At 34.7% G+C, this 26,188-nt stretch overlaps 1 protein-coding gene across 12 annotated transcripts in view; it reads right to left on the bottom strand.

The window, feature by feature from the left end:
• EXOC6B (exocyst complex component 6B) overlaps nt 1–26,188 on the bottom strand; it is a 615,377-nt gene that overhangs the window by 331,630 nt on the left and 257,559 nt on the right. For 11 of the 12 annotated variants that reach the window (XR_012004238.1, XR_012004237.1, XR_012004239.1 and 8 more), the window contains one exon: nt 18,664–18,732. The exons of the other annotated variant lie outside the window; for it this stretch is intronic. Coding sequence is in view for 7 of the 11 variants with exons in the window: in XM_072769830.1 (XP_072625931.1) it covers nt 18,664–18,732 (69 nt within the window). In the remaining 4 variants the exon portion in view is untranslated. The remainder of the gene's footprint in view (nt 1–18,663; nt 18,733–26,188) is intronic. 12 annotated transcript variants of the gene reach the window in all.

Raw genomic sequence — 26,188 nt, forward strand, 5'->3', positions numbered from 1 at the left:
CTGGCCCCTAGACTATAGCCGCTTTGGTAACTAAGTGCATTAAGATTAGGCCAAGGATGATGTCTGCTGGCTTCCCTTGTTACATCAATCACAGATTTTCATTTCCAATTCACGTTTTGGTTAATCTCTCTTTTTTCTGTAGGTATCTATCAAGAAGGAATAAAGGAGCTACAATTTTTTTTTTATATTTTTTCCTCTCTCTGGGCTATGGGTATACATATAAATTCACATACACCAACACACATATTCTTTAAGCCTTTTTTTTTATTTGAAATCATTCCAATTTACAGGAAAATTATAAGAATAGTATGAAGAAATACCTATGTGCTATTTACTCAGATTTACCCACTGTCAATATTTTGCCCCAACTCCTTTATCACTGGCTCTCTAAATATTTTTTTCCTTAGCCATTCCTTAGTATATAACCATGTTATATACATCAGATCTCTTTACTCCTAAATGGTTCATTGTGCATTCCCTGAGAATGAGAATAATTTCTCCAACAACATAATAGTTATCAATTTCAGAAAATTTAACATTTTCCTAATCTACTGTCCATATTCCAGTATTGTCAATGGACCCAAAAAAATGTCCCTTATAGCATATCTTCACTCAAATACAAGATTCAATCTAGGACAGGGATCAGCAAACCATAGCCCATGGGTCAAATCTATCCCATTATTAATTATGTAAATAAAGTTTTATTGGAATACAACCACACTCATTCATTTATATATGGTGTCTGGCTACTTTTGAAGTATAATTTGAGTGGTCGTGCAGAGACCCTGTGGCCCATAAAGCCTCAAATATAACTATCAGGCCCTTCAGAGAAAATGTTTGCCAATTCTGGTCTAGGACAATGCATTGCATTTAGCTGTCATGACCCTTTAGCTTCCTTTAATTTGAAACAGCTCTTCAGCTTTTCTTTATTTCTTCTGATTGACATTTTTATAAAATATTCTCTCTTTTTCTTTCTTTCATAACAGAATGCTTCTCTTCTGAAGTCTCTGTGATTTTTCCTCATAAATTAGATTCAGGCTATGTACCCCAGACTGGAATACTACATAAAATTATGCAGTATCACTCTCAGGGCATCTCACTCAGAGGCACACAATGTTTATCTGATCCTTAACTATGATTTAAATTTTGGTTGCCTGATAAAAAAGGTACCCAATTATATTTTTTGTCTCATTAATAATAAGTAATCCTGGGGAGACACTTTAAGACCACACGAATATACTATTACTTACCAAAACTGCCCCACTAGATTTAGTATCTATGAATGATTCCTGCCCGAATGAATCTATTGTAATGACTGTAAAAGAAGAACTACAAAGAGTCTGAGATTTTAACTCTTGCAAGCCAATAAATAAGTGTGCCACAATTTCATGGATGCTGGTAGGAGGCACAAAACTGGATCAGAAACAAAGGACTTTATTACTAGTATCAACAGCAGCAGCTAGAGTATCAGCATTTACACTTGCACCAGTTCCCAGAATCCCTATCTCCACAGGACAATGTGAAGAAGTCTAGGAGACACCTGCACATACAGTGGTTTGCTATAAAGGAGAGGAACCCTGAGCATAGGGAACCTAAGTATCTTTGTTCCATAGAAAAACACTACCTCAATCTTCCAAAGCTGTAAATATGCCTGCTTCTTTCTCCAGCAGGAGACATCCCTACCTTAAAAAGCTGTTGGCTACACAAAAATCCTTGAAAAGATGATCCATAACAAACACAGACAGGGCCTCTGCACACAAGATGTACAGAGATGCAAGAAAACCATAAGTGCCTGTCAACAGTCAACACTCAACATTCTACTATACGAAGTAAGAACACAGGCTTCTCCCCTGTTAACATACATATGTAGATATACATGTATTTGTTCACTCGTTTATATATCTGTTTATTATTAGTAATGACTCATGGTTTTCTATTTTTTCCCCAATTAAAATACCCTTACTCACAAACTCTTTTTTTTAATTTTCCATTAAGATTTTAAAGCCCAGCTGCTTTTTATTGCATTATTTGGTGGAAGGAATTACACATCTGAGTTTCTGAATAATGTTGGAAAAATCTAGGAAGACAATAGGTCAAATGCAACTAAAACTTAGGGAAAGTGTCCTTATGGCCCTCCCAAAGACTTGAGTAACAGCTTAACCAAACTTCACAAGTAACCACTGTTGATTGCTTAAGCCCACAACTAGTCACAGCCAAGTATGGTCTGGACTGGACTATTCACTGTTTCATAGATGCTCGTTTCAATGGCATCTTTTTATGTTACAAGGGGAAAAAAACCCAAGTAGGCAGACAGATCATTTTCTTAGAAAGTAACTGATCTTATTGTTGAAGAAAAGAAAATCCCATTCTTTTCCTTATGATGACTATGGCAAGTCAGACCTCCCTATAAGGTGGTTCTGGAAAACCAGAGCAAAAAGTTTTTAACAAACATAGTCACATATAATTGTTAGAGTCACATAGTCACAGAATTGTTGAAGTATGTACCAAAAGCAAATCTGAAGGAGAAAGGGTATTTTGAAAAGGCAGACTAAAAAAATGCAGAAAGCCTTCCCACCTCCATCCCTACTTTCAATCATTACTGACAAGAAACTAGGTCAAGTCCCTGGTAGTAGAACAAGAAAAGTCATGTGCTGATTAAGTTTATAAAGTTAATGTACCTATTATATATCTTATTACAGTATAATATGATATGAATAACTTAACACTTGTAAACACTTTGAACAGCTCTCCACACTTAGCATGATAAATTGAGCCACTTTAATGATGATGACAACTGATGGAGGAAAGAACACAGAGAATTTATATTTAGCTTTGAGTTCTTTTTATTTAAATTCAATTAGCCAACATAGTACAGCCTTAGTTTTATATGTAGTTTTCAATAACTTCAATAATTCATTTACATGTAATCCCAGTGCTCATCACACCACGTGCCCTCCTTAATGCCCATCATCCAGTTATCCCATCTCCAACCCACCTCCCCTTCAGCAACCCTCAGTTTGTTTCCCAGAGTTAAGAATGTCTCATGGTTTGTCTCCCTCTCTAGTTTTTTCCCCATTCAGTTTTCCCTCCTTTCCCTTATGGTCCCTCTGCACTATTTCTTATATTCGGCATATGAGTGAAATCATATGATAATTGCACTTCTCCAACTGACTTATTTCACTCAGCATAATACTCTCCAGTTCCATCCACATGAATGTAAATGACAGTTATTCATTCTTTCTGATGGCTGAGCAATCATATACAACACATCTTCTTTATCCATTCATCTGTTGAAGGACATCTCAGCTCATTCCACAGTTTAGCTATTGTGGACATTGCTGCTATGAACATTGGGGTGCAGGTGACCCCTTTCTTTTCACTACATCGGTATCTTTGGGGTAAATACCCAGTAGTGGGGATCCCTGGGTGGCGCAGCGGTTTAGCGCCTGCCTTTGGCCCGGGGGGATCGAATCCCACATCGGGCTCCCGGTGCATGGAGCCTGCTTCTCCCTCTGCCTATGTCTCTGCCTCTCTCTCTCTCTCTGTGTGTGACTATCATAAATAAAAAAAAAAAAAAAAAAAAAAAAAACTTTAAAAAAAATAAATAAATAAATAAATAAATAAATAAATACCCAGTAGTGCAATTGCTGGGTCATAGGGTAGTTCTATTTTTAACATCTTGAGGACCCTCCACACTGTTTCCAGAGTGGCTGTACCAGCTTGCATTTCCATCAACAGTGCAAGAGGGTTCCCCTTTCTCCACATTCTCCTCACCAACATTTGTTATTTCCTATCTTGTTAATTTTAGCCATTCTCACTGGTGTAAAATGGTATCTTGTTGTAGTTTTGATTTGTATTTTCCTGATGGCAAGTGATGTGGAGCATTTTTACGTGTGTCTGTTGGCCATTTATATGTCCTCTGTGGAGTTCTAATTCAACTACCTACCACTTATGAGACTGTAAGTGAGTAACTAAACTGCCGAAGGCCAAGGTTTCCCCTTCTGTGAAAACAGATGGATACAAAAAAGGGTAGGCAAAAGTCCTTCTTGCTCTGATTATTTTATGGTCCTTAATTTCTAGATTAGTATTTTGTAAAAGTAACACTAAATGGGGATGGGCTGGAGGAGGAAGAGCACAGGTGTTCTTGTACTATTTCCGTATCTATGTATTTATGTCTACACATACATTAATCTAGTTCCTTATTTCTTCTTTGCTGCATTCTTAAAGAGTACTTTTTATAATATTAAAATTTAGGGATGGAGTAGGAGTAAGCAGGACATGTACAAGTTGGGAAGAGAAATTTTTTTTTAAGATTTAAAAGTAGTGGGCCAGGTGTTTTTACATCCATTCTTATATTTTATTCTAACAGAAACACTGTGAGATGAACACTATTATTTGAATTTTTTAAATGCAGAAAATGGAGGCTATGAGACATTAAGTAAGATGTCTAAGTCATGATTTAGATTCAAGCTTTCTGATTTGTCCCTAAATTAAAAACAAAACACCACGTTGACTAGAAATCACTTAATTTCTAATTTTAGTTGTTTTTAAAATCACAATAGTCTTCAGCATTTTTACAAAATATTTTATTCTTTGAAGCTACTGCTTTCCTGATGGATGCAGTACAGCTCTTGCACTGTGGCCTTCCCACCTGCTTTCTTTCTGACACACAAAAAAGCTGCCTTAAGTTGTAGCATCCATCTTGAAAAAACAAAAACAGGAACTTCCATACTACAGATGGAGGACCAGAACAGCTAAAAGAACCTAACTAAGTCTCTGATGAGTGTAGTGCCACCATACCAACACTGAAGTGCCTGGACTTGTCACATTTTTTTTTTTTAAGTATGTTTAAACCATTGAAGTTGGGTTTTAGTGACATGTACTCAAACACAACCTGTACTGCTACAAACATCATCATTAAACATCATAAATGACCTCATCTTCGTATCCAAAAAACCATGTTAACCTAACTTATACTTTGTTTCAGGGTATAAAGAAATCCCAACCTATACTAGAAACATTCCACATATAATAGATCAATGAACTATATTAACCCCAGCCAAAAAAACAAAACAAACAAACAAAAAAAAAAAAACTACATCTTCTTTGGCTATGGCATCTTTGATGGTCCTTGTATAGGTCTCCATTAATTTTTCATATTATATTTTTTGAGGGATTCTGAACATTCATTCATTTGTTTGTTTCACAATTGTTTGTCAAGCTCCTTCTGTGTGGTAAGAATAACACAGTAGACTGAGTCAGAAGTTCTAGTTAAAGACATTCAGTTAAGGAAATCAAATGAATTCTACCTACATTCCCTGAACAAATTTGGAGTGTTACAGGCAAAGAGTCTGAGTTTCTAGTCCAGTGTTGAGGTCCTAAACTACTTCACCTCTAAATTGTGGTTTGAGCTATAAAAGTCTGAAGAAGTAGAGAATCCACTAGAGGCCCAAACTCAGCTTTTCCAAATCCTCCACTATTTAAAATAAATCATTTCTACTCACAGGTTAAAAACAAACTCTTCATTACACCTGCCACAATCAGCTATATTTAAACATGTGCTCCAGTTATGGCATTTGCTTCTGGTTAGATCATTTTGGTATATGCAACTTACATAACTGAATGACCAAATTTCCTCTATAAAGCAAAAGGAACCCCCTCCCCTACATGTCCCCTTGTTCAAATCGCAAGGCTCTGGCCATAGTTATTTGTGTCACCCCCTCATAATATCCAAAACTATTGGGACAATGTATTAAACTAAGTAGCCAGTACAGCAGGCATTTTAGGAAAGCAAAAGTACCTAAAATTTTTTAATTTAAGAACTGAAAATAGGGATCCCTGGGTGGCGCAGCAGTTTAGCGCCTGCCTTTGACCCAGGGCACGATCCTGGAGACCCGGGATCGAATCCCACGTTGGGCTCCCGGTGCATGGAGCCTGCTTCTCCCTCTGCCTGTGTCTCTGCCTCTCTCTCTCTCTCTGTGTCTATCATGAATAAATAAATAAAATCTTTAAAAAAAAAAAAAAAAGAACTGAAAATAAACAAACAAAAACCTGGCAGTCATAACCAATAGGAAAAGGAAGAAAAAGATATGAGAGACCTGGCTGGATATATGAGACGAGGGACAGAAGATCATAAATGCCAAATCCAGAGATTTCAGTAATGGAAGAAATTTGGTGTAACTAATAGGAAGAAATATCAAAAAGAAGACAAAAAATATGGAATATGTTTCAGGAAAGAACTGTCTTACAAAGGCATCATCATGAGAGAACATGGGGTCAATATATCTGGAGCATAGACTGAGAGCAGGCAGGAAGAAAAGAGCAATCAGAAATGAGGTAAGAGTAAGTCAAGGATAGAACATGGGAGACTTCAGAGATCACATTAAGAAGTTTACTTTATTCTGAGAACAATGAGAAATTAAAGTATTTGAAACACAGTTTTTATATGATTTAAATTGTATTTCAAAGAGGTATAACTGGGTATGATATGGAAAATGATTTATTTCTTGTTTATTTTGTCAGAGCTTAAGAAATAATTATGCTATGGAGTGTCTAAAACTGTTTAAGTGAGACATTATTGTTAAAAAACAAAGAAAAAAAAAAAAAACCCAAGTAAGCACTCTTGAGTTCAATCTTCCTGACATAAGCATTTTGAAAAACAAATGTGAGCATGAGTAGAAAAGAAATTTTTTGATCACATATTTTTTGCCTCTTGTTTTTATTCAAAGCCAAATGATATGTACACTCATGGGTAATAAGGTCACCAGGTTAAAAGAGCAATATGACAATTATAAACAGATTACAGTGGTTACGAACCAGGGCCCATTAGCCCATACTACAGGAAAGTTATCGCTATAAATGGCTTTTCCTGTGTCCTTATCAATGCAGCACACAAAGTATCTCACCCTCAGCTTTTCTCTATGATCTATGTAGTGTTTATGCCTATCTAACCTCACCAGGCACTGGTGGGTCAGTGCAACTAGGAGGCGGGGAGATATGGCAGCAGAGTGATGAGACAATCTGCTAAGTGTCAGAGATGGACTAGGAGTCACCAAATATTTCAGAGTAAAACTTTCCACATTAAAAAAATATCTCTTAAAAAAATACTCAAACTATGCTCCTATTGCTCAGAAGTACTCAAGATCACCATGGAAGCAAACCAGAATGCTTCCAGCTCTGTTCTAACTGTGTAAATTGGCTCCTCAAACAGTGCAACTTGCATTTGTCTTAGATGGGGCCGGGGGGCGGGGGGAGCGAGAAGATGAATATTTCTAAGACAGGAAAGAGAGTCCATTTAAAATGAAAATAAAACACCACTTACAAAGAGTCAAGAGGAATAGAGCCTAAAATATAAGTCACTTGAAGTTCTTAAAAAATAAATGTCAAGTATATAAACATCAGAATTTCTTTCTAGTATCATTGCTATTCTAAAAATTTGAAAGTGGTACCTACTCATTTCATATTACTATGGTCAGGAAGGCTTTCCCATTAAAAGTTCAATATTCTTTTCTTATTTCCCAAATAAAATGTATGTATTTCAAATAAACACGGTGGATTAAAAAAAATAAAAGAAAGAAAGAAACAAACAAACAATCTTCACAGTCTCCTACAAAGCAGCTTTTCTCTAGACTCATTAAATTATGAGCTTTTGAAAGCAAAAAGTATCCTGGTCATCCTTACCTCTTTCACTATGTTAAGAAATATTGGCTTAAATAAAATTTAACATGTTTATTTTCTGTAGATCTTCTGAGAACACACTTTTAATATTCTAATGTGATCTGTTAAAAAAAAAAAAGACAGAAATACAGTATACAGAGTTCTAATGACATCTGAAACAGGAGCCATCTTCTTCCTTTTTTTTTTTTCTTTTTTTTTTAACAGATCATCTGATGAGCCTGGTGTTCCCTAGAAATACAGCTCCAGAAACAACTTTAAGAAGATCTAGATCATTAAGCTATGTGCTTCTGGCAATGCTGGAATTCTATATCCACAATTTCCAATTTCATGTGACTAGTAAAATAAAGTGATATTTCCCTCCCTCTGTAACACCATCTTTGGAAATGTCAAAGAGAGTAAAAACTTAGAAATTCTAAACCACTAGGATTTTACATATAGGCCTTTCCATTTGTCTTAATTTCTACAACAGGAATAGCAGACAACCCTGTCTTAATTTCTACAACAGGAATAGCAGACAACCCTGTCTTAATTTCTACAACAGGAATAGCAGACAACAGAACCCTGCTTGTGTTTCTGCCCAAACCAAATATTTAAACATTCATTCAAATGTCTTTGTAAAAAATTGAGAGAATTTAAATAACGGATTTTTACTACAGTTGTAGAAAATAAATACAAGTCAATAGTTTCAATGTTTAAATTAGAATCAGGATATGTCTAAAAAAAATAGGCTTACTAAGATACAATCAATTTTAATGAAAACTAAAAAGCTAGACAGAGCCCTATTTATCAGTGTTTGTTGTCAGATCAATGGTCTCTGAGAAACACTGGGAAAATTGCATGAAGCTGATGTATGGATATCTTTCATTTGCCAATCAACTGTCTTAATACTTAGATGTAGCAGTAATGTTTTGTTAGTTTTTAAAAGGGAAGTTTCATCTTTTTAAGCCAAAAACAATTTTAAAAATCTGACCATCCGAAATATACCCAATCTTGCAGATCCGCTTTAAGTCTATGTTCCAATTCTTGCTGTTCAATGTACTTGATTATTAAATAGCAACAGTGCCTTTTGATAAAGATACAGGCTCAAGAACCATGACATCTTACCTCTGGTGCCAACAAAATAACTATTTCATGGCATAATTCAGAGTGAGGCCAGTATCTACCAAGTGAGATGTTTTCTCATTTGCCATATGAATAAGTCACTTATTTAATATAGTCAAATTTGAAGCACTATGAAATTGTTGCACAAAGTGTTAGGTGAAATCCAAGATAACACTATTATAAATACATACATAAACAACAACCCTTCAACTGCTGCTATTTGAAAGGATCTGGAAGTCTAACCTTAGAATGCCAAGACTAATCACTTTTTTTTAATTGAAAATTTCAGTAGTTTCTTAGGTCTTTCAAGTATCTATTTCCCAAATGTTTTAATGTAACAGCTAACTGCTGCCAAAGTTCTTTATGTAATTTCATTAAGTAATTTCCTTAACACTTCAGAAAAGATGTCACTTAGAACTGGTTATATCCATTCCTTTTTCCTACTCTCTAAATCCTTTCTTTGCTATTATTGGTAGTCACAGGACCATGGATTTTGTAGTTTCCTCCAGCTGCCAGTGCAGACCATATAAGTAGAAACCTCAGATTAGAAAGGGAGGGAGAAAGAAATATGTTCCAGGAAGATTCCTGCCTACCCCACCCCACCTCACCCTACCTCTGGCCCCCACAATAATCATGAAGGATTGTAAAAAGACTGTGGGCAAATTCTAGCTCTGCTACTGACTCATCTCTCTAAATTATGGCTAAGTACTTAAAAAGGGATATTATTAAAAGCAAGTAAAGGGTAAAATATCCTGAACCTTAACAAAATTACTTATGTCCAGGGAGATAAATTACTAACTATAGTTCTCATAATTATTTTTAAGTCTCTGTCTGAATCCTTCTTAGTAAAAGAATTCAAGGGACAAATCTATTAGTTTAGGTGCTGGAGCTAACATTCTTAATAGAAAAACAGGTTACCAGCTTGCCATGCATAATGACTGCCCAGGGAATGAAGATTTATGACACAGAAATAAGTTCACTTTGAAATATGCTTTTAAATTTATATTTTGGCAAGGCTTCCAAACCTAAGAGAAAGACAAGTGGTAGTGCATCCTTAAGAGGCTTATAAAAGGGGGTACTCAGTTGGAATTGGGTAAGCTATTCTGAGGCATACATCTGTAGTCAGTAGGTACCTGAAACCTAACTCAGCTTCTAGTTCCTTTTACATGAAAGATTCTTTAAAAAAAAAAAAAGAAAGAAAAAAATATATATATATTCTTTCAAGTCTAGTAAGATTCAGGAGTTGAGGAGGCCTCTGAAATTCTAAGCAAAATATCACATGCCTATACTTATGTGCATTTTGTCTGGGGAAAGGGCTCACAGCTTTGATCAAATTCTCAGAGGTCCCTCGCCCAAGAAAATTTAAAAGAAATACTGCACTTGCTACAGCCTTTGTAATATGAATTCACTGCACCACTGACATTCTGCATTCCCTTAATATCTCAGGTTGTTTTATAGTCTCCATTAGTAATTGAAAGTGAATTAAATACAAATGAGGGTCTTATGATTCATGTAATACTGAAAGGTTGCTGCTAACTAAAACATCCACATATTGCTTATAATATGCCATCCCCAGATCCAAGGTGTCAGAAACCTTTAAAAAGTACACTTTTTATTATAGTATAATACAAATGCAGAAAAGTACATAAATCAAAGGTATACACTGGTCAACATTCTTAATCTAGTATTTTTTTAGTTGTTAATGAGCACATGATATAAATCACTGGAGAACAAGAAATCATAAGAAGATTATAATGAGACCTACAAACTAGGACTATGGCTGTATTTACAAGTTTACTCCCCCAGTCTCTTAACGACACCCAAGCTCCTTAATATGGGACATATCCATCATTCTTTCAGTGATAGAATGGTGAATGAGCAGCAAATATGTTGCAGTGTACAGAGGAGCTTAAAGTATATACAAATCTTTGTCCAAATTGAGCTGGGTTCAAGGCTTGGAGCCCAAAAACATGGCAGACACCAGTAGACTGATACAGTTGTTAAAAAAATCTCTAAGACAGATTGGTTTCTGTCTTCATTAGATAGATAGTTCACCCATCTTTTTAACTACTACTATACTATGTACAAAAATCTCAAATTATTATTATTATTCATCATTTCTCTTCTGGCAAAATTTTTTGTTTTGTTATTTTCTCCCTCCTAAAAAATTAACCTTAATGACTATAAGATGTTTTATATTTTTCCCCTTACCTGCCCACCTCTAAACTGTATATGAAGATTTAACAGTATAAGTTGTTTAATACAATTCTATAAAATACACCTACATTTGCCCTGCATACTTCTACTGCATTACTATACCAAGAACCAAGTCTCAATTAACCACTATCTGACCCTTGTTCACTTTCTTCCCTTCCCCCCTCCTGCCAAAGTTTGCCCTTCCTGCCAAAGTTCAGCACTTCCTAGAAAAGTCTCACTGCCTGTTTGATATTGTACTTCACTTTAGTCACCAAAGGAAGAATTTACAGGTGCTTGGCCCCATCTATAAGACCATGACCGAAATCTGACCTCCTGTTACAATATGTGAACTCCTGCCCTACTGATAAGGCTGGCAGATATAAGTAGGATTTTTCAAATAATCCTTTGGGAATTTATAAGCAGCACAGCCATAAAAGGGGGGTGAATGGAAGGTCGGTTTCACTAAAAATAATAAATATTGCCATGTTTATTCAAAGTGTGCCTTGTTATCCTCCAGGCCAAAAGTTCAGATAAACACTATTGTAAATGACAAAATATTAGAACTTTTTGTTACTTCTGTTATGATCCTTCCGTTGGACACCAATAGAACTGTTTTCCCTCATATAAGTCCCAGCCCTGATATTGTATAACACTGCCTTAGGCTAGGATACTGGATTCATTTGCAGGTCAAAAGGAGGGCAGTTATCTTTCAAAATCAAAAACAAACATTTATTATTATATACTACTAATACTAAGTGCTAAGGCTAAAAAAGATGAATAAAACATGGTACCTGCCCTAAAAGAGCTTATAGTCTATTGAGGAAAAAGAACATATATTTAGGATAAGATGATATAATACAGTCAGCACTGATACAAATTGTATTGTGTCCTTATAATAGTGCAAAGGGGATGGGGGCCCACTCAGCTCCACCTGAAACATCAGGAAAATTTGCTGGAGAACACAAGTATGAAATAAGTAGGAATCTGTAAAATAAAAAGAAGTGGGATTACTCATCCAGGCAGAAGGACTAGAACGAAGAAAGGGTGACAAGCAGAAAAAAGCATTGTGCGTTCAAAGAACTGGAAGTATTTTGGTATCATTAAAGTAAAGTGGTAAGCAGCAGAAAATACAGCGGACAGGACATGGAAAACCTTCTATGCTCCTATATGCCATATTTTCTTCTATAATTCTATATTTTACTCCAAAACTGACCAACTGGAGAATTTTAAGCAGATAACATATATGCATATTCACAGATCACTATCACTACAATGAGAAGTTGAGTTAGGGATTTATGATATAAAGTAGAGAGAACAATTAAGAGAATGTTTTCAATAATCCCGATGATCTAGGGCAATTTTTTTAGGATAGGGGAAGATGAGAGAAAGTAAAACTATATTTAGGAGGTAACATTTGCAAGATACAGGGATCTAGATACAGTACTGAGAAAAAAGAAAAGGTTTGGGTTTCTTCCCGGGGACTTGATATGATGCTGTTATTACCTGAGATCATGGTAAATCCAAAAACAGTAGATTTTAGGGAAGGAGGACATAATGAGTTTATTTTGAAACATAAAGAGTTTGTGCTGCTTGTGGAATATCTAAAAATGTTAATATTAATTACATCAGGAAATAAAAAAAATATTTGTTACAAATCTTTAATTAAACATTTTCAAATATCTTTGTCATTAAAATTATGAAGAGATGTCCTTCACTATATACTAATACAAATTAGTGATGTGAGAATGGGGAAACAAATATAGAAAAGTAACAAATTAGAGCCCCCCAAAAGCTATGAAAGGAGTCAACTCTAGAAGCCATACATGGTCTGGCTCTTCCTTTAGCAAAAGAAATATTTGAGTGCTTTTTTAAAGTCCATCTAGGTCTGGAACAGCAATGCCTAAAAAATAAACATGCGTTCCAGAAATAGAGCTGAGCTCTTACCACTAGTTGTATTTTTTTTTTCCAAAACTAGGAAACATTATGAATGTATGAATGAGGGGAGAGGCCTGTCTCTGCCCTATAAACAATGCCTTATCAAATTATTCCAGAACATTTATGAATGCCAAATATTTCAACACTACAGAACATCAGTGTGTGTGGAATTTATTTTTTAAAGGGCAGTTTAAGGTCCTCCTTAAACTCACAGTTTAGGATGATATAGACATTGTGTATTTAAGAATGTGTACATTTTAAATAATTGATAAATTGTTTATGTTGGCAGAGACTAGAACCTCTACCTATATGTCTATACTTTACCTCATATGTTTTTAAAAATACCAATAATGTGTCTAAAAGTCATCACCAGAGATACATAATTCTTGCCAGATTAACCGCCACTGATTAAATTCCAGTTATGTGCCATAGATGAAGTGAGGCACCATTCATACATTATCTGTAACTGTACTAGGCAGATCATTATTATCACAGCTCACACATGAGAAAGCTAAGGTTTAGGTAATTTGCCTCACACCACACAGCTAGTAAGGGTGCAAATAAATTATTCCAGTACTCTTATGAATCACTTTCAGAGTTCTCATTTGAGGAAAATTTATTACATTATTTATACCATAAAATCTTAATAAAACTTACAAAAACTAGCAGATACACAGTGATGAGATGAAGTGCTGTCATATTATAGTCATTCAAAGAAGATGTGGTATATGTATACAATGGAATATTACTCAGCCATGAGAAACGACAAATACCCACCAATTGCTTCAATGTGGATAGAACTGGAGGGTATTATGCTGAGTGAAATAAGTCAATTGGAGAAGGACAAACATTATATGGTCTCACTCATTTGGAGAATATAAAAAATAGTGAAAGGTAATAAAGGGGAAAGGAGAAAAAATGAGTGGGAAATATCAGAAAGGGAGAAGAACATGAAAGACTCCTAACTCTGGGAAACGAACTAGGGGTGGTGGAAGGGGAGGTGGGCGGGAGGGTGGGGGTGACTGGGTGACGGGCACTGAGGTGGGCACTTGATGGAATGAGCACTGGGTGTTATTCTATATGTTGGCAAATTGAACACCAATAAAAAATAAATTTATAAAAAAATAGATTTTATAAAACTGTTAAGCCCTTGACGAAACATCTTATTTTCATACCAGTTTTAATATTCTGCTAGCAATCATATATCATCTAAGCCATTTCAAAGGTTTTTTTTTTTAATTCTTATTTACTTATTATAGTCACAGAGAGAGAGAGAGAGAGAGAGGCAGAGACACAGGCAGAGGGAGAAGCAGGCTCCATGCACCGGGAGCCCGATGTGGGATTCGATTCCAGGTCTCCAGGATCGCGCCCTGGGCCAAAGGAAGGCGCCAAACTGCTGCGCAACCCAGGGGTCCCCATCTAAGCCATTTCAGAACAATACTGTAATAACATGAAAATGCATCTTGCTTTTAAGGTAAATTTGTCTAGTTTTGCAAATCAGATGATAGAAATTCTGAAGTGGCATTACCAATAATTGAATTAACCATTATTTGTCAAACTTTATGTGTGAGGTGCACTGGTAGGTACTAATTTATGTTGATATCTAAACATAAATAGTTTTTGTTCATAAAGATGGTTAAAGTTGATGCTAGAAATGAAAATAGAATAGCAGTTAATAAATTTATTAGGGGTTTCTGGTGGCTCAGTCAGTAGAACGTGCAGCTATTGTCTCGGGGTTGTAAGTTCAGACCCCACATTGGGTGTAGAAATTACTTAAAAATAAAATCTTAAAATAAGTAAATAAATAGATAATAAAATCAAAAAATAAAAACAAAGATTTTAATTTCTCTCCTGATAGATTACAAATTTTTAAAAGCAGAAGTCCTTGACTTATTTATACATCCTTGCTCTCCAAATCCATTTCATGGAGAACAGAAATTCATAAGTATTTAGTGAATAAGTATATAAGTGATAAAGTTTGAGTTAGCATACACTCAAACAAATGTACTGCATTTTTTAGCTACCACTTACTTATTCATTCAGTTAATATTTATTGGGTACCTACTGTATGCCAAGTACTGTTGTTAGCACTGAAGATATAATACTAAATTAAACAAACTACCGATTTTCATACTTTTACACTATTTGAGAGGTAAAGTACACTTGTTTTTGAAATTATGAGATTTAACAATAAACCATATACATAAATACAAAAAAGATTAAAAATTAAAAAATTAAAAGGAGTTGAATTCTAGATTGCTTAAAAAAGAAAAGAATGCAAGTTGAACTTATCTAAAGAATATAAGGATCATTTAATATCACAGAAGTCTTCCAATGAAACTTACCACATTCATGAACTAAGGGATAGGGACAAAACTGTATCAATATATTTGCAAAACAAATCCAATAAAATTCAACATTCTTTTATGCTTTCATTAAAAAATACCAGGAGTCTAGGAATAACTAAAAAATATTTACCAAAAACTTATTGCAAACATCAGTTAATGAAGAAACTTTAGATACTTTCTGTTAGAGATCAAAAATCAGACAAGGATGCCTACTATAACCTTCCTGAACAACAAACTAATGATGATCCTGGTCAATACAATAAGACAATAAAAAGAACAATGAGATATATGGGTAGGAGGAAAATAGACAAGTCAGCATCTGCAGACACTATGATCAACTACACAGAAAATCTATTATAAACCAAAAAACAACAATAATAACCCATAAAAGAGTTGAGCAAGGTTGTTAGATTTAAGTTAACTTACAAAAATCAAGAACATTCCTCAATACAGCAATTATTAATTTAAAAGCAAAGTATAAAACAGCAATAAAAACTGTATCCCCAAGACCATTAATATTAACATAGAAACAAAGCCTAATTAAACAATTTAAAAGACTTTTCTCTTCCATGAGCAGCATGACTTAGCATTATAAAGTTGTCAATTCTTCCCAAAATTTATCTATAAATTCAATCAATTCAAACCAAAATTCTAAAAGGATTTTTTTAATGAACTCAAAGATTCTAAAATATACAGAGAGAATCACTAAAACCTACTCCTGAAACTAAGATTATATTATATCTCTATGTTAACTAACTGGAATTTAAATAAAAACTTGAAACAAAATGGGAGAAGGAGAAGAAGAGGAAGGGAGAGAGGAGGAGGAGAGGAAGAGGGAAGAAAATGATTGTAGAAAATGATTCTGGGGGATCCCTGGGTGGCTCAGCGGTTTAGCACCTGCCTTCGGCCTAGAGTATGATCCTGGAGTCCTGAGATCAAGTCCCACAGCAGGCTCCCTGCATGGAGCTTGCTTCTCCCTCTGCCCTTGTCTCTGCCTCTCTCTCTCTCTCTCTCTCATGAATAAATAAATAAAATCTTTTTTAAAAAATGATTCTGTCAGAAGATAAGCCTCAAGGAAGTCATAACCTTAAGGTGGCCCCAATTTATTTTAACTTCTTTGGGGAAAAAGGTACTGAAGCCTTTTCCATTAAAAAAGAACTACTTATATAGACAGCTATTTTCATTATGAAGATTCATTCTACATTTGAATAAAATAATTTGTTTTTTAAATAAATAAATAAAACAGAGAAAATAAAGCTGCATAAATAGTGAAGGCAATTTAAAAGAGGAGAAATGAGAGGAGACTTGTTTTACCATATATATACAAGTATCACAAAACCAAATTTAACAAACTAGAAAAGTGAAAACCAGATTCTCATATTTAGATATTCAGTATATGCCTGAGTTGCTACCAGGAATCAATGGGCAATATACAGATAATGTAGTAGATGGGACTGGTAAAACTGAATCCATCATCCAAAAAAAATTAAGTTGGATGCCCACCTCATACTATATACTATGGTGAATCTAAGATGTATCAATATCAAGATGTGATGGGAAAAATGTTAAAGGTAGTATAAAAGGAATGCCCTATGACCTTGGAATAGAATGGGAGTTAAAAAAAAAAAAAACACACAAGACTTAACAGTACAAACCACAAGGTTAAAATTAATGGACTTGATTACATCAAAATCAAGGATTACTATTTGTGAAAGATAATATACACATAATTTAAAGTCTGGGAGTAAACTGGAAAAAGGATATTTGCAACATCCTAAACTATCAATATCTACAATAAATAAGGAATTTCTGAGATTTCTCTTTCTAGCAAATAGAAAAAAACAAAACAAGAAAGCCAATACAAAATTGAACAAAGATTAAAAATAGGCATTTCAGAGAAGAAAAATCCTAAATGCTTAGTGACTCTATAAAGAGAAGTACAATGTTACCAGTAATTAAAGAAGCACAAATTAAAACAAAGAGATATGCTTCAATTTCCATCAATTTAGCAAAAATTAAAAATTGGTTAAAATTAGTATTCTACATATACCTTGGACTTATACAAAATAATGATAATAGTGTGTCACCAACTAAGATGTATTTGATTTATTTAATTCTCTGTATATGAGACTGAAAAAAATCATCTACTTATTTGAGCTGCCTTGAGACAACTCAGTCTATATCTTGCTCCATCTTTATATAAGGAATGACAAATGGAGAAAAGAGGTGGAGAGCGAGAAGAAAGAAGAGGGGAAGAGGAAATTAGAGAGCAAGGAGAAGTAGGAGGAGGAAGGAGAGGAGTGGAGAAAAAATTACCAAGTCTTTCTCACACTAAGGGTATTCACCTCAAAGTACTCCAGTCAGGAAGTCCATAGAACAATGTCCCAAACTGTCTGGAGTAATGACTAATTGACATTATATTAAATATATAAAGAAGCCAGTCGGAGAAGGACAAACATTATATGTTCTCATTCATTTGGGGAATATAAATAATAGTGAAAGGGAATATAAGGGAAGGGGGAAGAAATGTGTGGGAAATATCAGAAAGGGAGACAGAACGTAAAGACTGCTAACTCTGGGAAACGAACTAGGGGTGGTGGAAGGGGAGGAGGGCGGGGGGTGGGAGTGAATGGGTGACGGGCACTGGGGGTTATTCTGTATGTTAGTAAATTGAACACCAATAAAAAATAAATTAAAAAATAAATAAATAAATAAATAAATAAATAAATAAATAAATAAATATATAAAGAAAGAAAATGGGTAATAAATGGACAAAAATATTCACTCAATCATATTATAAAGTAACCTGATAAAAGCTTCATAGAACTTTGCTATTAAAAAATATCAATAATGGTCTTCTCTCATCAACTTGTCTTTGATGGTACTTTTTAATTTTTTGATTGCCTTGTGTGTATCTGTGTGTCTGCATGTGGGTATACTACCAAGATGGAGAAAGGGCTATTTCTTATCATACCAATAATACCCATAATAACTTCCCCCCCAGGCAGTTCCTCTGCATACTGTTATATGACAAATAGACTAAGTATCATCAGGAATAAAAAAAATAAAGTTTTTATAAATATTATTTTAACATATAAAGATAGGTTATTTTATTTAAATTACATCATTAAATTAAGGACAGAAATCTGTGTGTGTAACTATTTCTAGGTATGATCTTATCATTTGTTGAAGACTAATAGAAATTAATGTTATTTGCTTATGTCATATTACCTGGCAAATAAAAGATTCAAGAAGAGAAGAAAGGATTATTTTTTATAATTAATATTCCTTAAATAATAACTTTTTTCCTACTCTTGATAATAAACAGAAAAACTTTCAAAAATGAGAGAGAAGAGTTTTGAACTCAATATACATCTTTATTAGACAGAGCCAGATGAAGACTCACCAGGACAGAATATATGTGTAGACATCGATAAACAGGAGAGAAATCCACCAAATCTTGGGCTCCAGGTACCTGCAAAACAAAATAGTCACAAAACATTCAAAGAAATCTATGAAGAACATTGAACTGAATTCATTTTTACTATTTAAGTGTAAAAAATAAAAGCCAGCTCTAGTTTCTACGAGAAAAACACAGAACAAACAAACAACCCATGCTCCCAGAAATCTAGTTTTGGTATTTTAGCCTTTGGATTAATAAACTGTGAAGATATCAGCAAGGCTGGGACACAGAAGAGTAGGATAAATAACAGAGAAGAGTAACAGGTGTCTCAGACCCTGCATCTGCTTTTGCAGATATATTTTATATTTATATCATTTTTATAATATATAAAATATATTTTATATTATATATAATATATAAAATATATTTATATTATTTTATGGGACTCCAAAAGGGAACAGAAGGTGGGAATGTGACTCAAAACCAAAATTTGTCACACAGAAGGAATCAAATGACCTGCCAGCCAACTTCTGAAGGTCGAAGAATTAGTGAACATTTACATCACCATGCAATCAAAATACAGAAATATGCTAAAAAGCGAGGAGAATCATGTAAAAAGACAATAAATAGAAAAGCCAAACCTAGAAGTAATACCAGAAAATTATAATATGAACAATGTAGACAAATTCAATCTAGACATCAAAAGACAAAGTAAAACAAGTAACATTAGGTAAGAACTGGATAGTCACAGAGCTAAAACTCTTCCATCATGTGACCTGACAATGAGCAACTAACTCACAATTTACTTTGGCCTCAATTTCCTCACCTGAAAAGGGAAACTATTCCCTATATTGTTGACCTATAGGAATTAAACAAGAATGAAAGGACACAAAGTAAATATTGAACAAAACAAAGCAAAAAATAGAAGACAAAATTGCATAAAGAAATGATCAAAACTGGGATGCCTGCATGGCTCAGCGGCTGAGCATCTGTCTTTGGCTCAGGGCCTGATCCAGGGTTCTGGGATCCAGTCCTGCATCCGGTTCCCTGTGGAAAGCCTGCTTCTCCCTCTCCCTGTGTCTCTGCCTCTCTGTGTCTGTTATGAATAAATAAATAAAATCTTTAAAAAAAGAAATTATCTTTTTTTTTTTTTTTTATGATAGTCACAGAGAGAGAGAGAGAGAGAGAGGCAGAGACACAGGCAGAGGGAGAAGCAGGCTCCATGCACCGGGAGCCTGACGTGGGATTCGATCCCGGGTCTCCAGGATCACGCCCTGGGCCAAAGACAGGCGCCAAACCGCTGCGCCACCCAGGGATCCCAAAAAGAAATTATCAAAATAAAAGACCTAGCTGTAGTTTTCACTGTAACACTGGTAACTATAGGATTCATCAGAATATAAGCAGCAGAGCCCTCTAAATTAGGTTGAGCTGACTGGTGATAATTACAAGGTCAGTTTTCCTTATTCCATCAAGAAAGCCTCATTTCTTCTTTGGAGACATAGCTTTCTTCACAACATATTTTTCCTAAGGAAATATACTCATTCTACAACTTGACACAATACCTACTTTCTTATCCCTCCAAAATTATTACCTGTCTACATGTATTGGTTCAAATTCATTGGCCACTCTGTTCATTTGCTTTACACCCATGATAGCACATACTAAATCTCTGTTTAAGAACCTCCCAGTGCGGGATCCCTGGGTGGCGCAGCAGTTTAGCGCCTGCCTTTGGCCCAGGGCACGATCCTAGAGACCCGGGATTGAATCCCACGTCGGGCTCCCGGTGCATGGAGCCTGCTTCTCTCTCTGCCTATGTCTCTGCCTCTCTCTCTCTCTCTGTGTGACTATCATAAATAAATAAAAAATTTAAAAAATATATCATTAAAAAAAAAAGAACCTCCCAGTGCTAGATACTCTGTAAGCACTCAAACTCTTGTGAATCCAAGTAAGATGCTCAAGATTCTACACGATGGCATAAGCATAGATTTTTTTTTTTAAGGCAATTAGAAAAGTTGGTGAGCATTGCAAAATCACTGAGAAAAACATTTTATGGACAAATAAGTACCATATAGTTAAAAAAAATCAAAAAGCATGTAACTTTAAGAGTACAAAAGGACACTCGTTTTCATCTTAATAACACAAAAAGAGACAATACGTAATCAACTTAGGCACTCTTATTTGAAATGACCACAACATTAAAACATCTTTATAGTCTCCTCTGTTGGACTGCAAAGTAAAAATGTGAAGAAAATTTATTTTATCTTGCCAGAAAAAAACGAGTCTCCTAAGCAAAACACAGGTTCAAAAGATGAAAAATAGAAAAATTCATAAAATTATATGGATAGTATTTAAACTACATAAAAATTACACATACATATGAAAAGGTATAAGAAACATGCAAAAAACATTTGTAGAGAAAATGAAACTTTCTTCTTTTATTTAGAACTAATGCTTATAAGGTTATTTATAATAAATATATTTTTATAAAAAGTTTAAGGAAATTTAAATAAATTCAAACACACCTTTCTTCATATGTACTTCTTTATGCAGTTTATTTTGTTTTGCTTTGACTCAGAACCACTAGTTTCATTCAAAAGGAAACCGCTCCTAAGCCAATCCTCAGACAGAGCCATGGCCCCTGCACAGGTCAGACCCATCCTTATATACTGAACATCCACATTAGGGATCAGTTTCCCTAAAAATCTCTGATGAATAAACTAATGGTGCTCCCTACTAGTGGGGTAAAAATAGTGGTTTACCTGGGCCAACTAAAAAATAGATATATTTAGAGAGGACAGAAAGGTTCTCCTGTCATCTCCAACAAATATTTACAACCAAACCTATTTTCTGTCTTGGCATCCATCATCATCATCATCCTTAGCTTCAAAATGTTTAGCCCTGACTTGCAAGTATTGGCTTTGCTATTTCTTAGCCTTCGCAACCATGATCCAGTCAAGTCCTCCTAAGCAAAGGACTACCTGCTTTGAAAACAGCTCACAGAAATCTAGACAAGTAAAGAAGGAGCAAAATGGGGCTTCAGTTCACAAACTTTACCTCTACCCCTAAAATAGCCTACTATTTAGAAATCATTTTTCCTCCATGCTCCCTTCTGTGAGGAACACTGCAAGGAATCAAGAAGAGTGTTGTGAGGAGAAAGGTATGTAAAGCATGCACTGACTCATGTTGCTTTGAGCTAGATGTGTTTTCTCTGCTTCCACTAATGAAAAAGAATCACATCTACTGAAAGGCAATAGGAGGAGAGTAACATACACTATGTGAGGGAATACCACCCGTTTGGAAGGATAAGAAATGAACTTTCAAAAATCTAAATAAATGCAAGTGGGAAAGAGAACAAAAGGCAGTCTCTCCTGATTCACATAAATAGGTGTGCTTTAGGGTCCAGATTTGGCTACCCATTTAAAATGCAGAATCTCTTTCAAGGTTGTCTTCATTCTTCTTCCCCTTCTGTTTGCCCTTCTCTCCCCTCAAGTGCAAAGAATGATTCAAGCAGGTTTAGGTTTCAGCTGGGGCAGAGGGAGGGGTCCAAGGACACTTTCCTCAGCTAACAATGACTGTCTCTAATGGTTTCTGTCTCCTAACAAAAGCCAGGACTCCGTCTTTATCAGCTTCATCTAATTTTTCCTTTCCAAAGTAAATAACACAGCCCTTGCATTTTACACATGTCCAAGTTTGACAAATCATTATCGACTGGGACTATAACTGATAAGAGATAACTTTGTGGTAGGACGTTGTCATTTCCTCTCATAAGGGCTTTCTTTTTGAGATACAGAAACATGATTAAAATAGTTAAACATTTCCTCTGCATGGCAGTCAGGAACTCAAGACATTAAGATACTGGAGTCTGTATTTTTCTAGTTCAAATAGATCCAGGAAGATACCAACAGCAGTCACAAACAGTATACTCAAGATTATCCTGCTTTTTTAACTAGTTGTTTTCCTTATTAATTCACATGAAATAATTTCATCACCAAGGACAGCAGCTGCCTAATTCCCTATATAGCTTCTGAATGAAGAGCATTAGTGTCTTCAGCCAACACAAACCTCTTTATTATCAGGGAGGAGCAAATTGTAGGCAAGATTTTAGATTCTGTAACTAAGAAATCTGTGCCACAGAGCATTTTATAATATTACATAAGTTAGATATTAAAATAACAGATAAACAATAAGCTATTAAAAGAATTTAGGAGTGGGGCTCTTGGGTGGCTCAAGTCATGATCCCAAGATCCTGGGATGGAGCCCCATGAGAGGGCTCCCTACTCAGCAGAGAGTCTGCTTCTCCCTCTCCCCTCCCCATTGCTCATGCTCTCTCCCTCTCTCTCAATAAATAAATAAATAAAATCTTTTTAAAATAAAAAAAAAAACAGAATTTAGGAGTGGTTGGACTACAAGATTCAGAGGTAAGTATCATGAAGGCAAGTCTTACAATCTGCAATTACATGTTCACATACCCATTAGAGATCATGCATCACAAGATGCTATATTGGCATGGTTTGTCTATCCATTTCAATATGCTTCTTATATTTGTAGAATACATATTAATAGCTTCCATCAAAGCTGTAGTCTTTGTTACTTAATGTCTGTGGATTTTGTTAAATAGCGTTATATCCTGTCAATACATCAACTATCACAGCATGTCACCTTACAGGTGACAAAAAAAAAAGAGTCTGGGGACAGAGGAAGCTATAAAATAAGAAAAGTAAATTTATAAACAGGATCAATGAAAGGCACCCTGAAAAAGAGTTGTATGAGCCTCTGCAGACAATATATATTGGAGAAGATATAAAGATTCAAACTAAAAATGGAAATATTAGATGGTCAAAAAGCAAAGAAGCATAAACATTTTTTATTATAAAAATTCTTGCAAAATATTAGGAACTGCCTTTTATGATACATTTTTCTTCTGTAATACATCTTAGATCAAGTCAAAAGAAGAAGGAAAATGATTTCACAATTAAAGAAAAAATGAGATTTTTGGTTTAAAAATAAATAATGGCATTCAAGCTATAACAGATATATTTATTTAATATTTTTACAACTCCCCCCCCCCAGTAAAGAAGCTGGAAGATAGTAGCTATTTCTACTATCTTAATTAAGACTGATTAGTGAAAAAAAATTTAAAAATAAAAAAAGGACTGATTAGTGAAGGGAGGCAGGGGGAAAAAAGTATTTGTAGGTAACAACCTGATAGATCTATCTGCTTTACTAGTGGGTAAGCATATCATTAGGAAAAAGGAAAATAGAGTACAAGAAAAGATTGCTTGCCTCCTTCCACTCAAGAATATTACCTATGCTGCTGATAAAGATAGTACATGAAAGAAAGAAATGCATTAGTATGCTCTAGTCTCATTGTTCACAGCTGTCCAGGAGGTACACATACAACACAGGCCACTTATTTTTCTCTTATGAAACCTTTCAAAGAAGGTGGAACATCCAAAAAAAGTATGATAAAAATTTGCAAGGAATTTAGATATGTTTCTCACTAATCAGTTGAGTCATTCTCCTTCTTGAAAATACTTTTGATTACCACTTAACACAAAATAGTTCCATGGTATTAGTAAATGAATGCAGGGACTTGGTGTCCATTTCTGAACATTAGTTGGATCTCAAGTCATTAAAATGTACCAGGCATTTTTCTGAAGGGAGAAAAGAACAAATGATTAGCTAAAAGAGCATTACCTTTGCACTCAAAGGATCAATTTTTGACTGCCCATATTATGTCTGGAAGCCAGGAAATACTTGGTAAACATTTTTCACCCGTGTGCTTTTCTGTACTACTTTGCTTCCAAAACTTCAGAGAAAAAAAAGGTAACATTCATTTGGGCATAACCTTCCACAGAGCTGGACTAAATATCATGGATGCTCCAACAAACTAGAAGGCCTAGGACTAGAATTAGCAAAAGTGTAAGAGAATTTTCTAAACCTCTGAACATGTAAGAATACCCTGAATAGAGCCCTATCCTAAAAACTGCAGGACTTGACTATAGAGCTTCTCACAAATTACTAGGATTCTTCCTGAGAAATCTCTAAACAAATTTCCACTTAACTTACTCAAATGCTTGCACTAAGCAGAAGAAAATCAGGAAAAATTACCATTCCTCCTTTACTGAGACAATGCAAAAAACCTTGTAGCCAAAATCAAAAGATACTCCCTCAAGAATTCTCTGCTTGAAGCTGAATACCAGGATGGGAAAAATTCAATTCCCAGTAATAAAAATAGTAGCTAGGCACCCTGCCAGTCCTTCGTATGGTATATTTTTAAAGTTAATTCTAATAGCTATGTAGCCAAAACACTGTATTTTAATAAGAAAATATTAGAAATCATTAAATACTCACATATAGGAGACTGGCTGAAAAAACTGTAGTACATTCAATTCAAACAATGGAGTACTATTTACCAGTAAAAATAGAATGAGAAAGATTTCTATGAACTAATATGGAACAATTCTCAAGATATATTTTCTAGTAAAAAAACAAGATACAAAAACATATATGCATTATTTTATTAATAGATTGTGTAAGGTATGAGGAAAAGTACTTGTACACACACATAAACACACACACTCATACTGATTACTTACAAAGAGTAGGCAGGAGTAAGGTAGAAGGGATAAAGAGGAGAATGGGATATCACTGAATATATCTTCTTATAAATTTTTGCTTTTTGAAACATGTTTACTTTTTACATATTCAAAAAATTAAATTAATAAGGATGGGACTCTAAAAAATATACAAAATAAACAAATGAACCCAATTATATATCAATTTGGTAACAATCACACATAAGAAAAAGTAGCAAAATAATTTGAACAACACTCTGAATTATAGCCCTAGTGGGATATACTGTAGGATAAAAACAATTGCAAAGAAATCTTGAACCTCATACATTTACTGCTTTTAGTGACATTTGCACAGTAATTCTGAAACTATTTTGCTTGTGTTATAGGAGCAGGCAATGGGTAAGTATATTAATTCTCTGGGAACCAGAATTCTCAGAGACACAAATATGGAATAGGAGAAGAGGAAGACTATGATATTTGGGTAAAACTAGAAGCATCAGCCTTAACTCAGGATTCATAAAACTGTCTATGTGTTAGTGCAGTGTGTGCATTTCTTAGCTCTGTCTGCAGAAGGAGTATACCTAATGCCTACATTTCAGTTTCTATATACAATTCTCCAGTAAAAAGGACAAGCATTCTTTGACAAAATAGCTGATTCCAGAGCTGGTGCAGAACTTGAAGTGAACCAAGAATATCCTGTGCCCAAAAAATGGAAGTGCTTCAAAACTGATGGAAATGTGTCAAAGGATAATGGAAAAGACTCCCACTGGCCAAACCTGGAACAATTAGAGAATCAAAATGAAAGACAAGAATGGAATATAACCCATTTTATATAAAATAAGAATTCAAGTACCAATACTGACACTTAAAAAAAAAAAAATGAGACAAAAGGAAAGTTCTGCTTTATAGAAGGAAGAATGCCAGCTAATCAATGTGAAAGAAACGATAAA

This window comes from Canis lupus, chromosome 12 (genome assembly GCF_048164855.1).
Source record: "Canis lupus baileyi chromosome 12, mCanLup2.hap1, whole genome shotgun sequence".
Lineage (NCBI taxonomy): Eukaryota > Metazoa > Chordata > Mammalia > Carnivora > Canidae > Canis > Canis lupus.